Source organism: Brienomyrus brachyistius, chromosome 19 (assembly GCF_023856365.1).
Source record: "Brienomyrus brachyistius isolate T26 chromosome 19, BBRACH_0.4, whole genome shotgun sequence".
Taxonomy (NCBI): domain Eukaryota; kingdom Metazoa; phylum Chordata; class Actinopteri; order Osteoglossiformes; family Mormyridae; genus Brienomyrus; species Brienomyrus brachyistius.
In genome coordinates, this window is record NC_064551.1 from 8,372,978 (window position 1) to 8,395,427 (window position 22,450).

The window sequence follows — 22,450 nt, forward strand, 5'->3', positions numbered from 1 at the left end:
TCCTGCAAAAAGAACCAGATGACTACAAGTAGGTATGGAATGCACACTGCCCATCTGACAAACCAGAAGCCACTTTTTGAAATGTAAATTTTGTTATTGAAACATTTTGTTGGATTGCACTCTAGGTTTAATGGAAGAAACTGTGGATTCCATGTATCTCCTGAAAATCTTCATAGTCTTTGTGGAGACAATGATCTTCAAATTCACTTTGAGGTCTTGCAGAGACAAAATGAACTTGCTCCACCAGTCAGCTGGGTTACTGCCATGGAGAATTATATTGCATTCAAAAGTGTATTAGGTCTATAAGGTAATTCTGCTAACAAATTGTACAAAGCTCTCAAAATTATTTTGGTTTTCAGACAACAAATAACATTTTTTCCAGCCTTTGTTCTCCAAATAAGACATTTATTGAAACGTTGTATACAAAAATAAATTAAGCATGTTCAATAAGAACACTTTGGCCATTATACATATTGCTGTGTATAGAGCCATTAAACTGCCCCCTTAAAGTTTTTTACTGCCAAACAAAGCTGTCAGGTCAAAAATCACACTGTTAAAAATGAAGTATAAAAGAATACAAAAATAACTTCTAACAACTTATAACACTTATTCAATAAGATTATAGAACAACATAATCATTGCATTGCAATTCAATCACCATAGGTGGCGTGGAGTACAATAATTAACAGCTTGGCTTCAGGGAATGCCAAACCCTTCAGGGAATGCCAAACCCTTCAGGGAATCCCAGTGTTATTTAACTGTCCCATTCTGTGTCCCTTCCCTGTTTGGCCAGTAGGTGTCATTGGTCATCTCGTCCCACGTGTTGTCAGTCTTTCTTGTCCTCCCCTGTTGTCAGTCTGTAGCGTTTCCCTTGTTCCCTGCCAGCCACTTGTTGAGCACGTGGTTACCTGTAATTTCAATTCATTAACTTACTGTTTGCCATAGGCTTTTAAATACATTATAAATAATTTAAAAAAATAACATAACAAGAGATAATACTATGAATTTCCTCACTGATTAATTGTGTTGTGGGTTGGAACTCAGTATGGAGTCCCCACAAAGATACAGATACCTTATATGTGTGTGTGTGTGTGTGTGTGTGTAGCAGGGCCGTAGCACATCTTCTTCTTTGTGTTCAGGAATTGCTTCTTGTAGGTTAAGTTAGAATGGTTTTCACAGTTCTTTGGTCTGGAGATCAGGCTGATTAATCACAGTTGATTTTTGTGGACAATCAACCATATACATATGTACATATATATGTGTTTGTGTGTGTACAGCAGTGTGCAAAAAATCATAAGCAGTCAAAAGAAATTGTGTGATGTCACGATTGTTACGGTTTGTAGCAGCTAATCACTGCTGTTAATAGCAGCTAATAGCTGCTGTCTGTAGCAGCTAAACTACTGTTAATATAACTGCTAATAACATAACAATTTTCCCGTTTTTTGTGTAATAAAGTATATAATGTAGTAATGTGGTGTGTTTTTGATTCAAATATGTTAGTATGGTATTGGCAAGATATTATTGTATCAGCCTTTATTACATTAAGGGGGAAAATTAACACATTATTGGCAGTTATTACATTAACGGTAGGTATCATATGTGCCCTTGAGAGGTAAAGTGGGCTATCCCACATGTCAGTCAAAAATGACTGTCCAATATTAATTATTGAGGGTCTATCTATCTTTTAAATATACTGAGATCTGTGCTACCTATGATACATATCAATTGTAGGGTATAGACACACTGATTTTTTTTTTTTTTATTCAACTTTGGAGCTCATTTTCTCAAAACTTTGTTTTTGTGGGATAGCCCACTTTACCTCTCAAGGGCACATGTTATATAGGTCTAATGTACGAAGCATTAACGTTAGACATGATAAGCTGGTTACCCACCAGGCAGACAGATGGGGGCAGGTGGGCGAGGTGCAGCGTACTGTACGAAGCGGGGGTGCGCAGGCACTGTGCAGCAGCTGAAGCTCCTCTTAGGTGCAATCATTTCCTGCGCACGGCACCAGCTGCCTTTCACTGCATTGAAACATTCCACTTTTGCAGTTACTTTGAAGCCATCGGAGCCTCCCATCGCAAACAGCAAGCCGTCCACCACTGCGATGCCGAAATAGCTTCTTTGTTGTCTCATGGGAGGCCCAGCGTGCCACTGGTTAATTGCAGGGTCATAGACCTCCATAGTCCGCACTGGATGAGCCCCGTTGGTACCGCCCACCTGCGAGACACCAATGGTAAGTGATCACTCGGGTACCAAACAGATAAGTAAATATCAGCTTTCTCGAAGTCAGGAACTCTTAAGGAATTATCGCCCTATAATAGCAGGCTGCACAGAACCTCCCATTGTCTATATAGGACACAAGCTTATAACTAATTTGTGTTCAACATACATGTCAACATAACTGCAGTGAAAAAAAGGGAATTTGGGCAACAGAAAACCTGTACAATTCAGCGAAAACTGTCAAACATCAAAAAAATACTTCTTATGATCATATATTTTGCTTTTATTATTATTTTTATTAGTACTAAAAATAATACTTGTAGTCAGACACTGAAAAAAAAACAAACAGAGCAATTACGTCTGGAACTACAGAATATAACTGTAATCAAAAATCTAAGCTTTACTAAGCGTATTCGTTTATAACCCAGATATGCAGGGAGCATATGTGTATTGAGATGGGCCTTCCCAGCAGGTCATTTCATCCACTGAATTCTTTTGTTTGATTTAAGCGCATTACAATCTGTGACACAGCAGCAGTGACAAAAAATGAGTCTCAGATAAATCTTGAGATTTGACTCCTTTGTTTCAGAGTACAAGAAAGGAATCACTCACCGCATAGATGTTTCCCTGATATGCCGCTACACCAAGGCCACGTCGGCGAGTGCGCATGGGAGCGATCAAGGTCCATTCGCCCGTGAGTGGATCATAGCACTCCGCAGTGGAAGTGGTCTGAGCTCCATTGCTACCCCCACAAATGTATATCTAGGAAAGATGGTTCACAAGTGATGTGTGTTATGCTGTACATGATTGGAGATGGAGATCTAGAAAGCGTAAATGTACATTTAGCTAATGGATGTTTAATCCATCCACCTTCCATAAAAGTCTATTCAGTACAGGGTGGTGGTGAACCTGGAGCCTACCACAGGAAGCACATGGGCATTGGTAGGGAATTTACAGTTAGTTGTGATCATTTCCCTTGTGAACCGCAGCTTAATCAGCTAATTAAGTTCACTAGGTTTGTTTGAATAGGGAAATCTGCAAATTGTTTAGGATTCTGACCCTCCAGGACTGGAATTGGGTAAAGCTCCTACGTTAACACCAGTTATTGTATCTCACAAGTCTTGGGCTGTGGGCAAAATTGCAAAAACATAGAGCTGGACACCACAGCACTGCCCAATGTGCCACTAATGCAGAGCGACAATGCAAGGTCATTTATGTTTTATCTAAACACTGACGTTCACTGAATAAACAATTATGGATTGAAATCAACCATTTGAAGACAAAGCGAGCTACTGAGTATGTAACATAATCAATTTCAAGGGGAAAATGAGGGTAACCACAGTCAGACGCCCTCCTATTAACCTACCTTTCCATTCAGGGTGGTGGCACTGGCATCCTGTCGCTCCTTATGCATGGGCTGGATGATGGTCCACTCATTGGCATTTGGGTCATATCGCTCTACAATATTCAGAGGCGACACGTCTAAACGGCCACCCATCACATAGATGAAGCCGTTACTTACGGCCACACTGACACAACAGCGGCGCCAGTGCATAGGGGCCATGTGCTGCCATGTCCGTGCGACGGGGTCAAATCTGAGCACAGCATCGGTGAAATTATGGCCATCATAACCCCCAAAACAATACATGAAGCCATTTAAACACACACTGCCATGGCCGGACTGGCGAGTCTCCTGCCCCTGTGTTATATCCACCCAGCGGTCGGCCCGGGTGTCATAGGCTTCAATCCAGTTTGTCGTGCGCATGTTCCATCCACCAACAGCCAGCAAAATGTCAGAGGGCAAGCGCGGGCGGATCAGTGGGTTCTCAAAATCAGATCGTGGACGTTCATCATGAAGATCATAGATGACCTTCAGTACATTAGTGATGATTGGCCTGCACGCCACATTGGCCTTCACTAGATCGTTGGCTTTGACGATTTTCATGAAGTATTCCGGATCCATACGAGCCATCCGAATCTACACAGGAAACAATGAGAGAATGAGAGAATTCCCATGAGTTCCTTAGTGCTTTCTGTGAATCTCTGGAGATGAGCAATTCCTAACATTAAGGATACAGCAGTAAGTGCAAATTTTTATTTCTTTAGCTGAAGCCATTTACTTTGAAAGTCTCAGATGTGTCAGCTAACACTTGTTTAATGTAAGACATCTGAGTGTTTTGTTTTCCATTATTTGTTACACTCTCCTCCTAGGTGTAATACCTGGAAGCCTTGGTTGTACACTTATGGGACATGGAAATGGAGGTTCAGTCTGTAGCTACAGTAATAAGGACTTTACTCAATGAGCATTCTATTGTTATATACACAAGTCAATGAGAACATAGTATAACTATACTCACCTTGGCCAATAGGACTGAAATGTGGGCCTCTCGGGTGGCAGGCTCGTGCTCGATCCACCGGAGGATGGCCTCAAACACCACATCCTCTTCTCTGACATTAAGCTCATCCTGCTCGATGATGTCAGAAAGTTGTTCAAGACTTAGTTCTGGGAACTCATTTGAGCTGATGGCAACCTCCTTGAAGTTTTTCAAGATTAAGTTGAATGCAGACTGGTGCAGCTCGTTTACGCAGTAGACATCGGCGATTTTAAGAAGGCCAATGCAGTTGTTGAGGCAGAGCTGCTCATGCAGGAAATCACAGCAGCGCTGCACGATGCCCAAGACACTGAGATAATCAGCAGCTGCCAGGAGGTTCTCCACATTCTCAGCTGTGATGACCACAGAGTATGTGTAGGCATACTCTATGACCTGCCTCAGTGTTTCTGGGGAAATGCCTGGGAGTTGGTACTCCCGCTTTCCTGAATCATTCCAGTCACTGGCGAACAGAGCCCTGAAACACAATCCAGAAGTGACTCATCTAATAAATATCGGTTTTGCAGGCAAAGTTAAATAAGGGGTTTTCTAAATCTTCTGAACCAGGGACCCCCAAATGGAAATTAAGCAGAGATAAGGACCCCCTGCTACAGATGATCTCATAGGCATCTAAGAACTAGGGGCCTGGGGCTTTAATTCTTATTTTTCCAACAGTAGCTCCCCCTTTAATATATTTTACTTGGGCTGGTGGGCAAGTCCCCCGGAATACTTTGTTTTGCCTGTTTGACATGGTCCCCTTTTTATATATTTATACCATTATTATTATTATTATTATTATTATATAGTAAAAGTTAAGGTGTTACACTTATCAGAAATATTTCATGATCAGCACTGACCTACATTAATATAATTTAATATAATGTATATTAATATAAACTTTCTGTCATCCTAGAGCCTTATTGCCAAGGAGAAGTCATTGCTAACGAGAGATAAAAACTGACTCCTTGCTGTTTTCGCATCTTCATATATGGGTCACAGCTACTTACTGGAAGTAGGAGCTACAGCCACACAGAATTACTCTATGGGCGTTGAATTGAACACCGTCGGTGATGAGGACCACGTCACAAAGCTGTCCTGCCAGCCGAAGCTTGTTAAACACTTCGAACGCCGGGGACATCAGTACTCGCTCCATGTCGTGTGCCATCATAATTCAAAAATGTGGATATCTCGTCTCTCTCTCCTTTTTATATCACTCGAAATGACGTGTACATACGTTCTAAGACGCAAAAACCGCACTTTGCGTCACAGTTTCCTAAGATACCGTAATGTTTATTTTTAAATCTATATTTGAGACTCGAAATGGATTGGGGGGCGGGGGGGGGGGGGGGGTATATTCTACGCACAATCAGCTGTACAAGAAGAACAAGTGAAATGTTTTTAACATCACTTTTGGAAAATGTATACCGTGCTTATCTTAGAATTTAAGTTTTGTATTATGTAAGAATAGTCAAATCACGAATTCCCGAAATAAAATAAATAAATAAATAAATGTTTTCATATTTTTTCTCCTCCGCTACGTTTCTAAAAATGAAAAACAAAAAAGGTCCTTTACATGTCTGTCAGGAACGAGGTTTAAGTTCGCATCTTATTCCCTAGTTTCCACTTTAGACATAAGTCATTGAGCAACAAATGTCCACAGGACATTATTTTATGGGCTAAATCTGGTCGGCCCGTTGTGGCAATTATTTGGAACAAGAATAGTCCTTGAAAATTGGGCTGGGCGGTCCGTCTGTTTTGGTCAACATTTAGCACAAGGCGGACGTATTTATCGGACCGCATATATCCCCAATACGGTCATGAAAACAAATTGCAGCAAGTGTGGAATTATCCCAGTGATTATTGTGCTGTGTACACTTCACCCAAATCCTGAACGCTATTGAATATAATCGATTATGTATTATAGAGCAGTTATGTTAATCAAGGTACAGTGTGCAATATCACTCCATGAGCTATTGACCATTTTCCTGTTTTATGATCTTTTCTTGAGAAATCGTTTTTTATTTTATTTTTTGTAATTCCTCACTTCTGCCGACTAACTCCTCCACGTTTAATATATTTTCGTGCAGGTTTTTAAGTTTGTTTTCCTGCAGCTTCACGGCACCCATCGTTCTTGCGCACCCACACAGATGGACGAGTTAAGCTAGAAGTGGATGGGAGTAGTGGCAGGACAGATATTCCGAGGGCGCCCATTAAACGATGTAAGTAATTATTATTTATCGTTAGAATTCTCACTTAACACAGAATGTTGTCTTTGGCTGAAGTTTAAACAGTCGAGCTGAATTGTGGGAAGATAAGCTGAAGCTGTTCGCGTCCGCAGCTAATGCTCGCGCCATGACTAGCTAGCACATAGTGAAATGGTGAATGGATTTGGCGACATTTTCCGTTTGAATCGAGTACAGAGACGTAGGTGTTGTTTTGTTTGTGGCCCTGCTTTTACAATGCACGTGTAGCAAAGTGAAGTTGGGATCTGCTTGCGTCTTTTGCAGCTAACATCACACTCGATATAGCCGCAGTTTATTGTGGAATCGCCATTTTGGGTGTACACAACGCAAGAGCGCACGAGTGTTTATATAAAACAATTCCACTCTGGCTGAGTTTTCTTCTTATTATTTTTCATGCTATACTATATACAAACTTTTTACTTGTACATCTTAGGATATAGTTCATTGTGACAATATAAATGGTAGGAGAGAACTACAACAGCAACGACTGTGGGTTGGGGCTGGGTAGGGGATAACGTTTTCTTAGTTGGGATTAGGGTTTTGCCCATAGACATGAATGCAGAGTCCCCATAAAGACATCTAGCACATCTTCTTCTTTGTGTTCTGGAATTGCTTCTTGTAGGTTAAGTTAGAATGGTTTTCACTGTTCTTTGGTCTGGAGAACAGGCTGATTAATCACAGTTGAGTTTTGTGGGCAATCAACCATATGAATATGTACATATATGTGTGTGTGTGTGTGTACAGTAGTGTGCAAAAAATCATAAGCAGTCAAAAGAAATTGTGTGATTGTTAGGGTCTGTAGCAGCTAATCACTGCTGTTAATAGCAGCTACTATAAACTACTGTTAATATAACTGCTAATAACATAACAATTTTCCCGTTTTTTTTTTTTGTGTAATAAAGCCTATAATGTAATAATGTGATACGTTTTTGATTCAAATATGTTAGTATGATATTGGTAAGTTATTACTGTATCAGCCTTTATTATATTAAGGGGGAAAATTAGCACATTATTGGCAGTTATTACATTAACGGTAGACATCATATTATATATGTCTAATGCAGGGGCGCTGCTAAGGATTTTGGGTCCCATGAAAGGAATCTTGACAGGGCCCCCCACACAGTTTATTGGGGGCTTCTCTGGGCCCCCTCTCAGTCATGGGCCCCGAGAATCGTCATCGTTTACCCCCCCTTTACAGCGCCCCTGGTCTAATGCACGAAGCATTAACGTTAGATATGCTTGTACCACAACTTATTAGGCAAGAGAGAAGTTCTATTGCCCATTTTCATTGCAAACCAGCTTAACATTTACAGGATAATTAATTGCAAGTTCCGATGTAGGCTGCCATTCACACACACAACTGGAAATAATAAAATGCCTGGACAGAGCAGATACAGCCATTGTAGCCTTCGCTCCTGTCTGCTGCTGTATGCAAATCTCACTGAACCATTAAAGCTGGAGCAGAAGTGATGTCTCCGACTAATTGCTGGTTGTTAGAGAAGTACTCAGAATAATGAGAAATAAAGTAAGAATTGTGAGGGAAAAAAAATCAGAATTTCGACTTAATAAGTCAGAATTCTGAGATAAATGTGTGTTTTTTTTTCTACTCCAGATGGCAGAAAACTCTAAAATCAACAAAGCTCAAGAGTCATAATTCAGAATTTGTTCATTTAGATCAGAAACAGCTCTATGGGATGCTTTCGTCTAATCAGACTGTACCACATGGTTCATATGTAACACTTTTCTGGAGACCGCAACAAATGGGGGATTCTGAAACTGCCCGTTTGTTTGGAAAATTCCAGTCACCCTGAGTGAAAAAGGGTAGAACCCTCCCTCCTGTCCCACTGGCCTATGATTGCCTGATAGCAGGAAGAGACGGTCTATAGGGGAAAGTAACCTTCAGTTTAACTCACAGAAAGACAATAAATAGTAGCACTTAACAAATGAGAGAATATTAATTGACTAGGACAAACTGAGATGAGCAACAGGAAATATAACTGTAAGCTGATAAGAGAAAAAGAAGGGGAAAATGGAGGGAAATTTGCTGCTTCTGATTGGATGCAAGCATGCAGGTCAGCTGATCCACCTGAATGTTTCCAACTCAGCAATCGGTGATGAAGGGTCAGTAGATTGGCTAAGTGCTGGAACCAGAAGCAGAAGCTGGCTTTCATGCTCTGGAGGGTCCTGTGGCATGAAACCTTAAGCAGTTCTTTACGCATATGATGCTCCTTTAGGGGGTGCCATAGACATTCGGTCTGCATATATATTATGTTTTATCAGTGTTTCTTGTGGACCCTCAGCAGTCCATGTTTTTGCTCTCTCCCAGCACCAGCTGTCTGGCAAGGAGCAAAAACGTGGATGGACTGGGGGTTCCTGTGGATCAGGTTGAAGAACATTGTTCTGTATTGTTTTTGTTAATTGATTGATATTCAGAATTTATTTTTGGGGCTTTGGCTGCATCTTGGTTATAATGTTTAATTGAGATATGAATTAATATGGAGAACACCACACACACGGCACAAATTCTATAAAGATACTACTCATAAATTTAATGTGATAACACATGTGATAAAAATACAAATATAAGGGCTTTATTTGTATGAATAAAGCATTTCACATATCTAACACATGTGTCCCCAACAACCGTAGCCAGATATTAAATCTGTTCTAGAAGAGCACACTCATTGCTTGCTGTAAAAGCATGCAGGAGGTCCCAGCTGAGCTCTGCTATAGTTGTGCTCTGTGTATTATTCATTTGGCAGATGCTCTAAGACAGAGAAATGGTTGGAGAGAACAAGGCAATTAACAAATGCATGCAAACAAGTGGCATGTTACACAACAGGAGCAAACCATTACAGCATCCGATAACAAAGGAAAGCAGTTGTCTTGCCATAATTGCATTTTGATAGCCGTTCTAATGCCTTAACCTCTATGCTCTGACTCCACTGTAAGGTCTAAGTTCTGTTCCCTCAGTCCATTATTCAAGAGGCATTTTCCTTATTTTGGTGAATGTTTCTGATTCTTGTTAGTGTCCACTGTTTCTGTTGATTAAGTCCAGTGATGCTAGCCACACCGGTCGATGCGTAACCTGGTTACCCACCAGGCAGGCAGATGGGGGCAGGTGGGCGAGGTGCAGCGTACTGTATGATGCAGGGGGGCACTGTGCAGCAGCTGAAGTTCCTCTTGGGCGTAATAATGTCCTGCGTACGGAACCAGCTGCCTTTCTCTGCATTGTAGCATTCCACCTTTGCAGTGACTTTGAAGCCATCGGAGCCTCCCATTGCAAACAGCAAGCCGTCCACCACTGCGATGCCGAAATAGCTCCTTTGTTGTTTCATGGGAGGTGCAGCGTGCCACTGGTTAATTGCAGGGTCATAAACCTCCATACTCCGCACTGGATGAGCCCCGTTGGTACCGCCCACCTGGGAGACACCAATGGTAAGTGATCACTCGGGTACCAAACAGATTAGTAAATATCAGCTTTTTCGAAGTCCGGAAATCTTAAGGAATTATCGCCCTATAATAGCAGACTGCACAGAACCTCCCATTGTCTATATAGGACACAAGCTTATAACTAATTTGTGTTCAACATACATGTCAACATAACTGCAGTGAAAAAAGTGGATTTGGGCAACAGAAAACCTGTACAATTCAGTGAAATACTTCTTATGTTCATATATTTTGCTTTTATTATTATTTTTATTAGTACTAAAAATAATACTTGTATTCAGACACTGAAAAAAACAACAAACAGAGCAATTGTGTCTGGAACTACAGAATATAACTATAATCAAAAATCTAAGTTTTACTAAGCGTATTCGTTTAAAACCCAGATATGCAGGGAGCATATGTGTATTGAGATGGGCCTTCCCAGCAGGTCATTTCATCCACTGAATTCTTTTGTTTGATTTAAGCGCATTACAATCTGTGACACAGCAGCAGTGACAAAAAATGAGTCTCAGATAAATCTTGAGATTTGACTCCTTTGTTTCAGAGTACAAGAAAGGAATCACTCACCGCATAGATGTTTCCCTGATATGCAACTACTCCGAGGCCACGTCGGCGAGTGCGCATGGGAGCGATCAAGGTCCATTCGCCCGTGAGTGGATCATAGCACTCCGCAGTGGAAGTGGTCTGAGCTCCATTGTTACCCCCACAAATGTATATCTAGGAAAGATGGTTCACAAGTGATGTGTGTTATGCTGTATATGATTGGAGATGGAGATCTAGAAAGTATAAATGTACATTTAGCTAATGCATGTTTAATCCATCCATCTTCCATAAAAGTTTATTCGGTACAGGGTGGTGGTGAACCTGGAGCCTACCACAGGAAGCACATGGGCATTGGTAGGGAATTTACAGTTAGTTGTGATCATTTCCCTTGTGAACCGCAGCTTAATCAGATAATTATTAAGTTCACTAGGTTTGTTTGAATAGGGAAATCTGCAAATTGTTTAGGATTCTGACCCTCCAGGACTGGAATTGGGTAAAGCTCCTACGTTAACACCAGTTATTGTATCTCACAAGTCTTGGGCTGTGGGCAAAATTGCAAAAACACAGAGCTGGACACCACAGCACTGCCCAATGTGCCACTAATGCAGAGCGACAATGCAAGGTCATTTATGTTTTATCTAAACACTGACGTTTACTGAACTTATATTAAATTATGGATTGAAATCAACCATTTGAAGACAAAGCGAGCTACTGAGTATTCAATTTCAAGGGGAAAATGAGGGGAAAATGAGGGTAACCACAGTCAGACGCCCTCCTATTAACCTACCTTTCCATTCAGGGTGGTGGCACTGGCATCCTGTCGCTCCTCATGCATGGGCTGGATAATAGTCCATTCGTTGGCTTCTTGGTCATATCACTCGATTATGATTAGAGGCGAGAAGCGTAAATGGCCACCCATTACATAGATGGAACCATTAATTACGGCCACGCTAACATTTCAGTGGCACCAGTGCATCGGTGCCATGTGCTACCATGTCCGTGCGACGGGGTCAAATCTGCGTAGTGTTGGTGAAATTGTGGCCATCAAACCCCCCAAAACAATACCCAAAGCCATTTAAACACACACTGCCATGGCCGGACTGGCGAGTCTCCTGCCCCTGCGTTACATCGACCCAGTGGTCGGCCCGGGTGTCATAGGCTTCAATCCAATTGGTTTTGCGGAAATTCCAGCCACCAATGGCCAATAAGATGTCAGCGGGCAGGCGTGGGCGGATCAGTGGCCTTTCTTTTTTTTTTATATATATATTCCCTCCACCACCCCCCCTCTGCGGAGGACTACTTTATTTCTATTTATTTATTTATTTTTATTTATTTCCTCAAGAGAGGGAGAGGGAGAGAGAGAGGGGGACAGAAGGACGAAAACGGAGAAGAAGGGAAATAGAGAGAGAGCGAGGGAAAAGAGAAAAAAAAAAGAAGAAAGAAAACCACAGATAATCTGCTTCAATACCTGCTGATGAGAGAAAACAACAACCAACATCTGTACGAGTCACAATGAGCATGTTAAGGAGCAACAGCCGATCAAGACAGTGTGTATCTGTGAGTACCTGTTTGTACACCTGTATGTGTCTGTAAGTACCTGTTTGTACCCCTGTGTGCACACCTGTGTATGTGAGCGCGCTGGTGTTCAAAAGGTTTCTCCATGTAAATGTCTAGTAGTGTGTGTGGGGAGCCACAGCCCCATCCCTCAGGACATGAAGCAGACACGGAGGAGGCCCGGACCCCAGACAGCCAGAGGCCCCCCAGGGCATGGGAGCCCCCGGAGGACCACCGCAGGGAGAATAGCATCCCTCACCCAGAAAAGGGCAGAGGAGAGCTCCCCGGAGGGAGGCCATCCGGAGCCCCAGGGGGCCGTGGCGGCGAGCCCGCAGGCTCCACCGGCGGCCAGCCCCACCAGGGCAGACCAGGCCCTGGGCCCAGAGATCCAAGGGCCACCCCACCCCCCAGCAAGGGCCCGACAGAGCCAGGAGGGCCAGATCCCGCCAGGCAACCGCTGAGGGTGAGCCAGCACCCACCCGAGCACCCAGTCCTGGGCATCGAGAACCACCAACGCACCAGCGGCCAGGGGCCCCATCCACCAGCGGGGAGTGTGGCGGGGGGGAATAGAGCCCGAGATGTTATTTCAGGTGGAGTCTAGAACCCAACCTGACACATGCATATAGACAAACAGGCACACACATATACAAGCATACGTTCCCACCCTCATGCACACATAAACAAATATTTACACATTCACCCAACATAGAGACACACAGAAATGAACGCTGTACACACGCTCTCACTCCCCGTATATACTCTCTGTGGACCCCATTTTTTTCCTCTGGCGAGGAAACCGGAAGACCACCCTGGACCCCGCAGCAGCCGAGAAGCGCACCAGCCCAGACCCCGACCAGACGGCCAGATCAGTGACCTTTCAAAGTCAGATCGTGGACTTTTATCGTCGAGATCATGTATGATCTTCAATACATCACTGATAATTGGCCTGCACGCCGCATTGGCCTTCACTAGATCGTTGGCTTTGACGATCTTCATAAAGTACTCCGGATCCATACGAGCCATACGAATCTACACAGGAAACAAAAATGAGAGAATTCCCATGGGTTCCTTAGTGCTTTCTGTGAATCTCTGGAGATGAGCAATTCCTAACATTAAGGGTACAACAGTAAGTGCAAATTTTAATTTCTTTAGCTGAAGCCATTTACATAGAAAGTCTCAGATGTGTCAGCTAACACTTATTTCATGTAAGACATTTGAGTGTTTTGTTTTCCATTATTTGTTACACTCTCCTCCCAGGTGTAATACCTGGAAGCATTGGTTGTAGACTTATGGGACATGGAAATGGGGGTTCAGTCTCTAGCTACAGTAATAAGGACTTCACTCAATGAGCATTCTATTGTTATATACACAAGTCAATGAGAACATAGTATAACTATACTCACCTTGGGCAACAGAGCTGAAATGTGGGCCTCTCGGGTGGCAGGCTCGTGTTCGATCCACTGGAGGATGGCGTCAAACACCACATCCTCTTCTCTGACATTAAGCTCATCCTGCTCGATGATGTCAGAAAGTTGTTCCAGGGTGAGTTCTGGGAACTCGTTTGAGGTGATGGCAACCTCCTTGAAGTTTTTCAGGATGAAGTCGAATACAGAGTGGCGCAGCTCATTGAGGCAGTAGACATCTCCGATCTTCAGAAGCCCAACACAGTTGTCGAGGCAGAGCTGCTCATGCAGAAAGTCACTGCAGCGCTGTATGATGCCCAGGATACTCAGCCGATCAGCAGCTGCCAGGAGGTTCTCCACATTCTCAGCCGTGACGAGCACAGAGTACGTGTAGGTGTATTCCATGATCTGCTGCATCGTATCTGGGGAAATGCCTGGGAACTGGTACTCCCGCTTTCCCGAATCCTTCCAGTCACCGGTGAACAGAGCCCTGAAAACAATCCAGATGTGAGTCAGAATCAGCTTTTTGGCTGATCACACAAGGAATTTGTCTCCAGTTTGTTGTCACTCTCAGTGAACTTAAACAGGAGACATACAAAAAATAAAAAACAGGACCACAACGGGACTCATTTAATAATTTTGGGTTTCCTAACTCTTCTGATCCAGGGACCCCCAAATGAATATCGACCAGAGCTAAGGACCCCCTGCCACAGATAATCACATAGGTACTTAAGAAGTAGGGTCAGGAAGGGCTTTAATCTTATCTTTCCAGCAGTGGCTCCCTAAAAATATTTTTCACTTAGACTAGAGAGCAGGTCCCCCGGAATATTATTTTTGCCACTGATTGACGTGGTCCACTTTTTGTAATATTTTTACACAGCTATTATATGCCAAAAGTTAAGGTGGTACCTTTAATAACTGTAGCTCAGAAATATTTTTGCTAACCCCGTAGTATACTAATATAACACAATAATTGTCATGACCTGTGCGTCCAGCCCTTGTATGTGCTCAGGATGAACCTGCTCTCATCTGTGAAAAGCTCAGGGTGCCAGTGGCAGACCTGCAAATTGTGGTATTCTATGGCAAATGCCAATTGAGCTCTATGGTGCTGGGCAGTGAGCACAGGGCCCACTGGAGGATGTTGGGCCCTCAAGCCACCCTCATGAAGTCTGTCTCTGACCAAACAATCAGAAACATTCACACCAGTGGCCTGATGGAGGTAATTTTCTAGGGCTTCAGCAGTGTTCATCCTGTTCCTCCTTGCACAAAGGAGCCAATACCGGTTCTGCTGATGGGTTAAGGACCTTCTACGGCCCTGTCCAGCTCTCCTTAAGTATCTTCCTGTCTCCTGGAATGTCCTCCATGCCCTTGAGACTGTGCTGGGAGACACAGCAAATCTTCTGGCAATGGCACATATTGATGCGCCATCCTGGAGGAGTTGGACTACCTGTGCAACCTCTGTAGGGTCCAGGTATCGCCTCATGCTACTAGTAGTGACACTGACCGTCGCCAAATGCAAAACTAGTGAAAAAACCGTCAGAAAAGATGAGGAGGGGAAAATGCCAGTGGCCTCCACCTGTTAAACCATTCCTGTTTTGGGGGTCGTCCCATTGTTGCCCCTCTAGTTCACCTGTTCATAATTTCATTAACACCAAAGCAGCTGAAACTGATTAACCACCCCCTCCGCTACTTAACTGACCAGATCAATATCTCAGATGTTTAATAGACTTGATGCTATACTCTAATTAAAAAGTGTTCCTTAAATTTTTTTGAACAATGTATAATTGTAGCATCTCTTCCCTTGTCTTAAACTCCACACACCTAGAGTTGTAACCTAACATCCTATTGGCCTTTTTTTATTGCTTCCCCACACTGACATGGAAGCATCAACATACACACCGAGATCTTTCTAATAACCAGCTACCTTTATTTCAGTGGAACCCATAATATATCTGTACTTTTATATTTCTGCTCCCTGTATGGATTACCTTACATTTATCTATGTTAAATTCCATCTGCCAGGTATCCACCCAGTCACTAATTAAATCCAGATCCCGTTGTAGCCTCTCCGCTGCTAGATCAGTACCTGCTACACCACCCACCCTGGTGTCGTCTGCAAATGTAACCAGTTTACTGTATGTATTGGTGTCAATATCATTAATGTAAATTAGGAACAGTAGTGGTCCTAAAATTTAACCCTACGGTACCCCACTATGAACCTGCGCAGGCCCACTGTCATGCCCGGCTCGTACGATCGTCGTGTGTGCCATGCCCCCTGATTATCCACATGTGCTTTCCCAATCATGCCCAGCTGTATCTTGTTGTTTCACCATGTCTTTTGTCTATATCAGTCCACATCTTGCCCTGTCCGATGTCCGTCATTGATGTTAGTGCTGTTATGTCCTGTTCTGCCCATAGCCGTCTTTCCCCTAATAAAACACCAGTTTTCCCTGTATTCTACCTCCCTGCTTCGTCCTTTCCTGCCTCCTTCCTGCCAGCCTGCCCGTCCGCACCCGCAAACTCTGACACCCACAATATAATAATATCGTGTACAGTACATACTGTAATCAGTCCAGAGGTAACATCACTTCTCCAAATTCAAGTTGCCGGCTATGTTTACTGTAGGTCCCAGGGGAAGGGGTTGCACTAAACCAGTATTTCAATGGATTACGAAAAACCTTAGTGCTTAATTAGTAATCACCGATGGTTGCAGCGGAATTTCTGAAGAGAACCGTCAAACGAGAACAACGTTTATCCAAAATGGGAAATTTATGACGCTTTCACAAACTAGATAATATGAAAAAGAAAACTTTATTTTAAGTATGCAATGTCAGGAGAAGATTCAGCTCCCATCTCCAGCAGAGCTTCTCCCATGTCCTGGAGGACGCAGGGGACTGACTAGTACGAATGGGCCTTGTTCCATGCCTCCATTGTGGAGGCAGCTGACTGGAGCTGTGGCCTGTTGTGGCAGCAATCCCCGAACCCGCTGGTGGACAGCGTTGATGAAATGTTGGAATGCGGCTTCGGCGGTCGTCGAGGTAAAAACTCAGGTGTGGGAGGAGTTTAGCGAGGCCATGGAAAATTACTTCCGGACAGCTTCGTCTTCAAAGACCTCGATCCCACCAACACACCTTCCAATGAGGAAGCAGAGTCTGGGGAAAAAAAGAGGTGTCTATATAAACTCAATGTATGTTATAGGGAAAGAATTCGGGGTGGGGGGTGTAAATGAGGTTACGTACTGGGCATGCTGTTGTGGGCAGATGGGTTTCTCTCCTCCTTGGCGGCCATTAGGGACTAACGAGGTGAAGCATATTCTATGATGCGGGGGTGCGCAGGCACTACGCAGCAGCTGAAATGGTTTCTGGCTCTGCTCATGTCCTGCGCACGATACCAGCTGCCTGTCCCCGCATCATAGCACTCCACCTTGTTAGTTACCCCAAACCCATCGTGGCCGCCCATCACAAATAGGAGGTCGTCCACCACTGCGATGCCAAACTCACTGCGCGGTGTGGACATGGGGGCCACAGCATGCCAGCGGTTTGTGGTAGGGTCATAGACCTCCATGGTCTGCAGGTGATCAGGCCTGTTGATACCGCCCACCTGAGAGATGCCAAAGATTCATTATCACTTGCTTGCCAAAAGGATGGGCAAACATCAACTTTCCCAAAGTCATGAACTCTTAAGCAATTTTCACCCTATGAAAGCAGGCGCCTTAGAACCTCCCATTGTCTATAGATGACACAAGCTTATATACAGAAGTCAACCTATATGCAATGAAAACATGGATTTGGGCAACAGAAAACTTGTATCATTCGGTGAAAATTGTGAGCCTTCAAAAAAGACTCCTTATGCTAATATATTTTGCTTTTTTATTGTTATTACTTAAAACGAACACTTGAAGCTAATCAGACACTGAAAAAAACAACAATCTGACTAATTATATCTGGAACTAGGGAAAATAATTAATAAAAAATCTAAACTTTACAACCCGAGCTAGTAGCAGAGACCCCCCAGCAGATCCATTTATAACCCAGAAATGAATGCAGGGAGGCTAAAGAGGGTAGCATATATGTTTTTTATGTGTATAAAGATAAGCCTTTGCAGCAGGTATTTCTGGCATTTAACTGTTTTGTTTGGTTTAAATGTATCACAATGAAAGACACAGCAGCAAAGACAAAAAAACCATGAGTCTTACAGGTAAAATGTGAGATTTGACACAGAAAGGAATCACTCACCGCATAGATCTTGCCTTTATACGCCGTGACTCCAAGGCTGTGACGGGGAGTGCTCATTGGAGTGATCAAGCTCCATTCGTTAGAGAGTGGGTCAAAGCACTCCACTGTAGAAAGGCTCTCTGTTCCACTGTGGCCCCCACAGATGTATATCTATGAAAACCAGTTAAACTGTGAAGACCGTTATACTGTATATGACTGGGGTTTGGAGGTTACAGATAAAGTTCATTGTGACTCAAAAATAAAAGTATATGCTATGCATAGTGTATGACAGGGTTCCCCAGTCCCGTTCCTGGAGGAACACAGTTTGCAAATTTCCCTTCTCAAACACACCATAATCAGCTAATTTTCAGGTTTAGTATGGCTGTTTGAAAAGGGAAATCTGCAAACAGTTTTGGATTCTGCTCCCCCAGGAACAGAATAAAGGAAACCTGACATGGGAACACCATTTCATCTATCTCACAAGTCTTGGATATGACACCACAGCACTACCCAATGTGCCACTAATGGAGACCAATAATGCATTTATCCAAATACTTAAATGTATTGAACATAGTAATTGTGGATTAAAATCAGCAATCTGAAGAGAAAGAGAATTCATGACTGTGTAAAATACTCAATTTCAAGGGGAAAATGAGGGTAAACAGTCAGACGCCCTCCCATTACCCTACCTTGCCATTCAGGGTGGTGGCGCTGGCATCGTTTCTCCTCTCATTCATGTGCTCGATCTGGGTCCATTCATTGGTTATTGGGTTGTAGCACTCTACGATGTTGAGGGGCCTGAAACCAATATGGCCACCCATGGCGTAGATGAGCCCATCGAGCACGACCACACTAACATTACATCGATTCCAGTGCATGGGGGCCATCTGCTGCCATGCTCGTGTGATCGGGTCGTATCTGCGCACGGTATTGATGAAATTTTGCCCATCAAACCCCCCAATGCAGTACACAAACCCATCATGGTACACTGTGCCATGACCAGCTAGGTTGCTCTGCTCCTCCTGCGTGATATCTACCCAGCGGTCGGCCCGTGTGTCATATGCATCAATGCAGTTTGTCGTGCGCATGTTCCATCCACCAACAGCCAGCAAAATATCAGAGGGCAAGCGCGGGCGGATCAGTGGGTTCTCAAAATCAGAGAGTGGACTTTCATCATGAAGATCATAGATGACCTTCAGTACATCAGTGATAATTGGCCTGCACGCCACATTGGCCTTCACTAGATCGTTGGCTTTGACGATTTTCATGAAGTATTCCGGATCCATACGAGCCATCCGAATCTACACAGGAAACAATGAGAGAATGAGAGAATTCCCATGAGTTCCTTAGTGCTTTCTGTGAATCTCTGGAGATGAGCAATTCCTAACATTAAGGATACAGCAGTAAGTGCAAATTTTTATTTCTTTAGCTGAAGCCATTTACTTTGAAAGTCTCAGATGTGTCAGCTAACACTTGTTTAATGTAAGACATCTGAGTGTTTTGTTTTCCATTATTTGTTACACTCTCCTCCCAGGTGGAATACCTGGAAGCCTTGGTTGTAGACTTATGGGACATGGAAATGGAGGTTCAGTCTCTAGCTACAGTAATAAGGACTTCACTCAATGAGCATTCTATTGTTATATACACAAGTCAATGAGAACATAGTATAACTATACTCACCTTGGCCAATAGGACTGAAATGTGGGCCTCTCGGGTGGCAGGCTCGTGCTCGATCCACCGGAGGATGGCCTCAAACACCACATCCTCTTCTCTGACATTAAGCTCATCCTGCTCGATGATGTCAGAAAGTTGTTCAAGACTTAGTTCTGGGAACTCGTTTGAGCTGATGGCAACCTCCTTGAAGTTTTTCAAGATAAAGTTGAATGCAGAATGGTGCAGCTCGTTTACGCAGTAGACATCGGCGATTTTAAGAAGGCCAATGCAGTTGTTGAGGCAGAGCTGCTCATGCAGGAAATCACAGCAGCGCTGCACGATGCCCAAGACACTGAGATAATCAGCAGCTGCCAGGAGGTTCTCCACATTGTCAGCTGTGATGACCACAGAGTACGTGTAGGCATACTCTATGACCTGCCTCAGTGTTTCTGGGGAAATGCCTGGGAGTTGGTACTCCCGCTTTCCTGAATCATTCCAGTCACTGGCGAACAGAGCCCTGAAACACAATCCAGAAGTGACTCATCTAATAAATATCGGTTTTGCAGGCAAAGTTAAATAAGGGGTTTTCTAAATCTTCTGAACCAGGGACCCCCAAATGGAAATTAAGCAGAGATAAGGACCCCCTGCTACAGATGATCTCATAGGCATCTAAGAACTAGGGACCGGTGGCTTTAATTCTTATTTTTCCAACAGTAGCTCCCCCTTTAATATATTTTACTTGGGCTGGTGGGCAAGTCCCCCGGAATACTTTGTTTTGCCTGTTTGACATGGTCCCCTTTTTATATATTTATACCATTATTATTATTATATAGTAAAAGTTAAGGTGGTACACTTATCAGAAATATTTCTGATCAGCTCTGACCTACATTAATATAATTTAATATAATGTATATTAATATAAACTTTCTGTCATCCTAGAGCCTTATTGCCAAGGAGAAGTCATTGCTAACGAGAGATAAAAACTGACTCCTTGCTGTTTTCGCATCTTCATATATGGGTCACAGCTACTTACTGGAAGTAGGAGCTACAGCCACACAGAATTACTGTATGGGCGTTGAATTGAACACCGTCGGTGATGAGGACCACGTCACAAAGCTGTCCTGCCAGCCGAAGCTTGTTAAACACTTCGAACGCCGGGGACATCAGTACTCGCTCCATGTCGTGTGCCATCATAATTCAAGAATGTGGATATCTCGTCTCTCTCTCTTTTTTATATCACTCGAAATGACGTATACATACGTTCTAAGACGCAAAAACCGCACTTTGCATCACAGTTTCCTAAGATACCGTAATGTTTATTTTTAAATCTATATTTGAGACTCGAAATGGATTGGGGGGGGGGGGTATATTCTACGCACAATCAGCTGTACAAGAAGAACAAGTGAAATGTTTTTAACATCACTTTTGGAAAATGTATACCGTGCTTATCATAGAATTTAAGTTTTGTATTATGTAAGAATAGTCAAAGCACGAATTCCCGAAATTAAATAAATAAATAAATAAATAAATAAATGTTTTCATATTTTTTCTCCTCCGCTACGTTTCTAAAAATGAAAAACAAAAAAGGTCCTTTACATGTCTGTCAGGAACGAGGTTTAAGTTCGCATCTTATTCCCTAGTTTCCACTTTAGACATAAGCCATTGAGCAACAAATGTCCACAGGACATTATTTTATGGGCTAAATCTGGTCGGCCCGTTGTGGCAATTATTTGGAACAAGAATAGTCCTTGAAAATTGGGCTGGGCGGTCCGTCTGTTTTGGTCAACATTTAGCACAAGGCGGACGTATTTATCGGACCGCATATATCCCCAATACGGTCATGAAAACAAATTGCAGCAAGTGTGGAATTATCACAATGATTATTGTGCTGTGTACACTTCACCCAAATCCTGAACGCTATTGAATATAATCGATTATGTATTATAGAGCAGTTATGTTAATCAAGGTACAGTGTGCAATATCACTCCATGAGCTATTGACCATTTTCCTGTTTTATGATCTTTTCTTGAGAAATCGTTTTTTATTTTATTTTTTGTAATTCCTCACTTCTGCCGACTAACTCCTCCACGTTTAATATATTTTCGTGCAGGTTTTTAAGTTTGTTTTCCTGCAGCTTCACGGCACCCATCGTTCTTGCGCACCCACACAGATGGACGAGTTAAGCTAGAAGTGGATGGGAGTAGTGGCAGGACAGATATTCCGAGGGCGCCCATTAAACGATGTAAGTAATTATTATTTATCGTTAGAATTCTCACTTAACACAGAATGTTGTCTTTGGCTGAAGTTTAAACAGTCGAGCTGAATTGTGGCAAGATAAGCTGAAGCTGTTCGCGTCCGCAGCTAATGCTCGCGCCATGACTAGCTAGCACATAGTGAAATGGTGAATGGATTTGGCGACATTTTCCGTTTGAATCGAGTACAGAGACGTAGGTGTTGTTTTGTTTGTGGCCCTGCTTTTACAATGCACGTGTAGCAAAGTGAAGTTGGGATCTGCTTGCGTTTTTTGCAGCTAACATCACACTCGATATAGCCGCAGTTTATTGTGGAATCGCCATTTTGGGTGTACACAACGCAAGAGCGCACGAGTGTTTATATAAAACAATTCCACTCTGGCTGAGTTTTCTTCTTCTTATTATTTTTCATGCTATACTATATACAAACTTTTTACTTGTACATCTTAGGATATAGTTCATTGTGACAATATAAATGGTAGGAGAGAACTACAACAGCAACGACTGTGGGTTGGGGCTGGGTACGGGATAACGTTTTCATAGTTG

The 22,450-nt window shown here is 43.1% G+C and overlaps 2 protein-coding genes across 7 annotated transcripts in view; both read right to left on the reverse strand.

The window, feature by feature from the left end:
• LOC125715000 (kelch-like protein 10) overlaps positions 1-20,908 on the reverse strand; it is a 116,209-nt gene extending 95,301 nt beyond the window's left edge. For 2 of the 6 annotated variants that reach the window (XR_007383909.1, XM_048986189.1), the window contains exons 1-4: positions 20,686-20,908; positions 19,680-20,169; positions 18,689-19,300; positions 18,021-18,170 (exon numbers count right to left, since the gene is read on the reverse strand). Coding sequence is in view for 3 of the 6 variants with exons in the window: in XM_048986189.1 (XP_048842146.1) it covers positions 18,021-18,170; positions 18,689-19,300; positions 19,680-20,169; positions 20,686-20,846 (1,413 nt within the window). In the remaining 3 variants the exon portion in view is untranslated. Of the gene's footprint in view, positions 1-16,577; positions 16,938-17,024; positions 17,386-18,020; positions 18,171-18,688; positions 19,301-19,679; positions 20,170-20,685 lie in introns of those variants that run through there. The other 4 variants (XR_007383908.1, XM_048986187.1, XR_007383910.1 and 1 more) reach the window with 4 other exon arrangements.
• LOC125714997 (kelch-like protein 10) lies at positions 385-5,780 on the reverse strand. The gene is made up of 6 exons (XM_048986183.1): positions 5,600-5,780; positions 4,581-5,070; positions 3,590-4,201; positions 2,836-2,985; positions 1,893-2,220; positions 385-908 (listed from the first exon to the last, which is right to left on the reverse strand). Exons 1-6 carry the CDS (start codon positions 5,758-5,760, stop codon positions 853-855), a joined length of 1,797 nt encoding a protein of 598 aa, XP_048842140.1. The 5' UTR covers positions 5,761-5,780; the 3' UTR covers positions 385-852.
• Positions 20,909-22,450: the final 1,542 nt, after the last annotated feature.

Excerpts from the sequence above, each read along its gene's own strand:
- LOC125714997 (XM_048986183.1), bottom strand. The coding sequence starts at position 5,760 with ATGATGGCACACGACATGGAGCGAGTACTGATGTCCCCGGCGTTCGAA. Across the intron at positions 2,986-3,589 it reads CCACCACCCTGAATGGAAAG|ATATACATTTGTGGGGGTAG; the intron begins GTAGGTTAATAG and ends CATCTTTCCTAG. Across the intron at positions 2,221-2,835 it reads ATCAGGGAAACATCTATGCG|GTGGGCGGTACCAACGGGGC; the intron begins GTGAGTGATTCC and ends GGTGTCTCGCAG.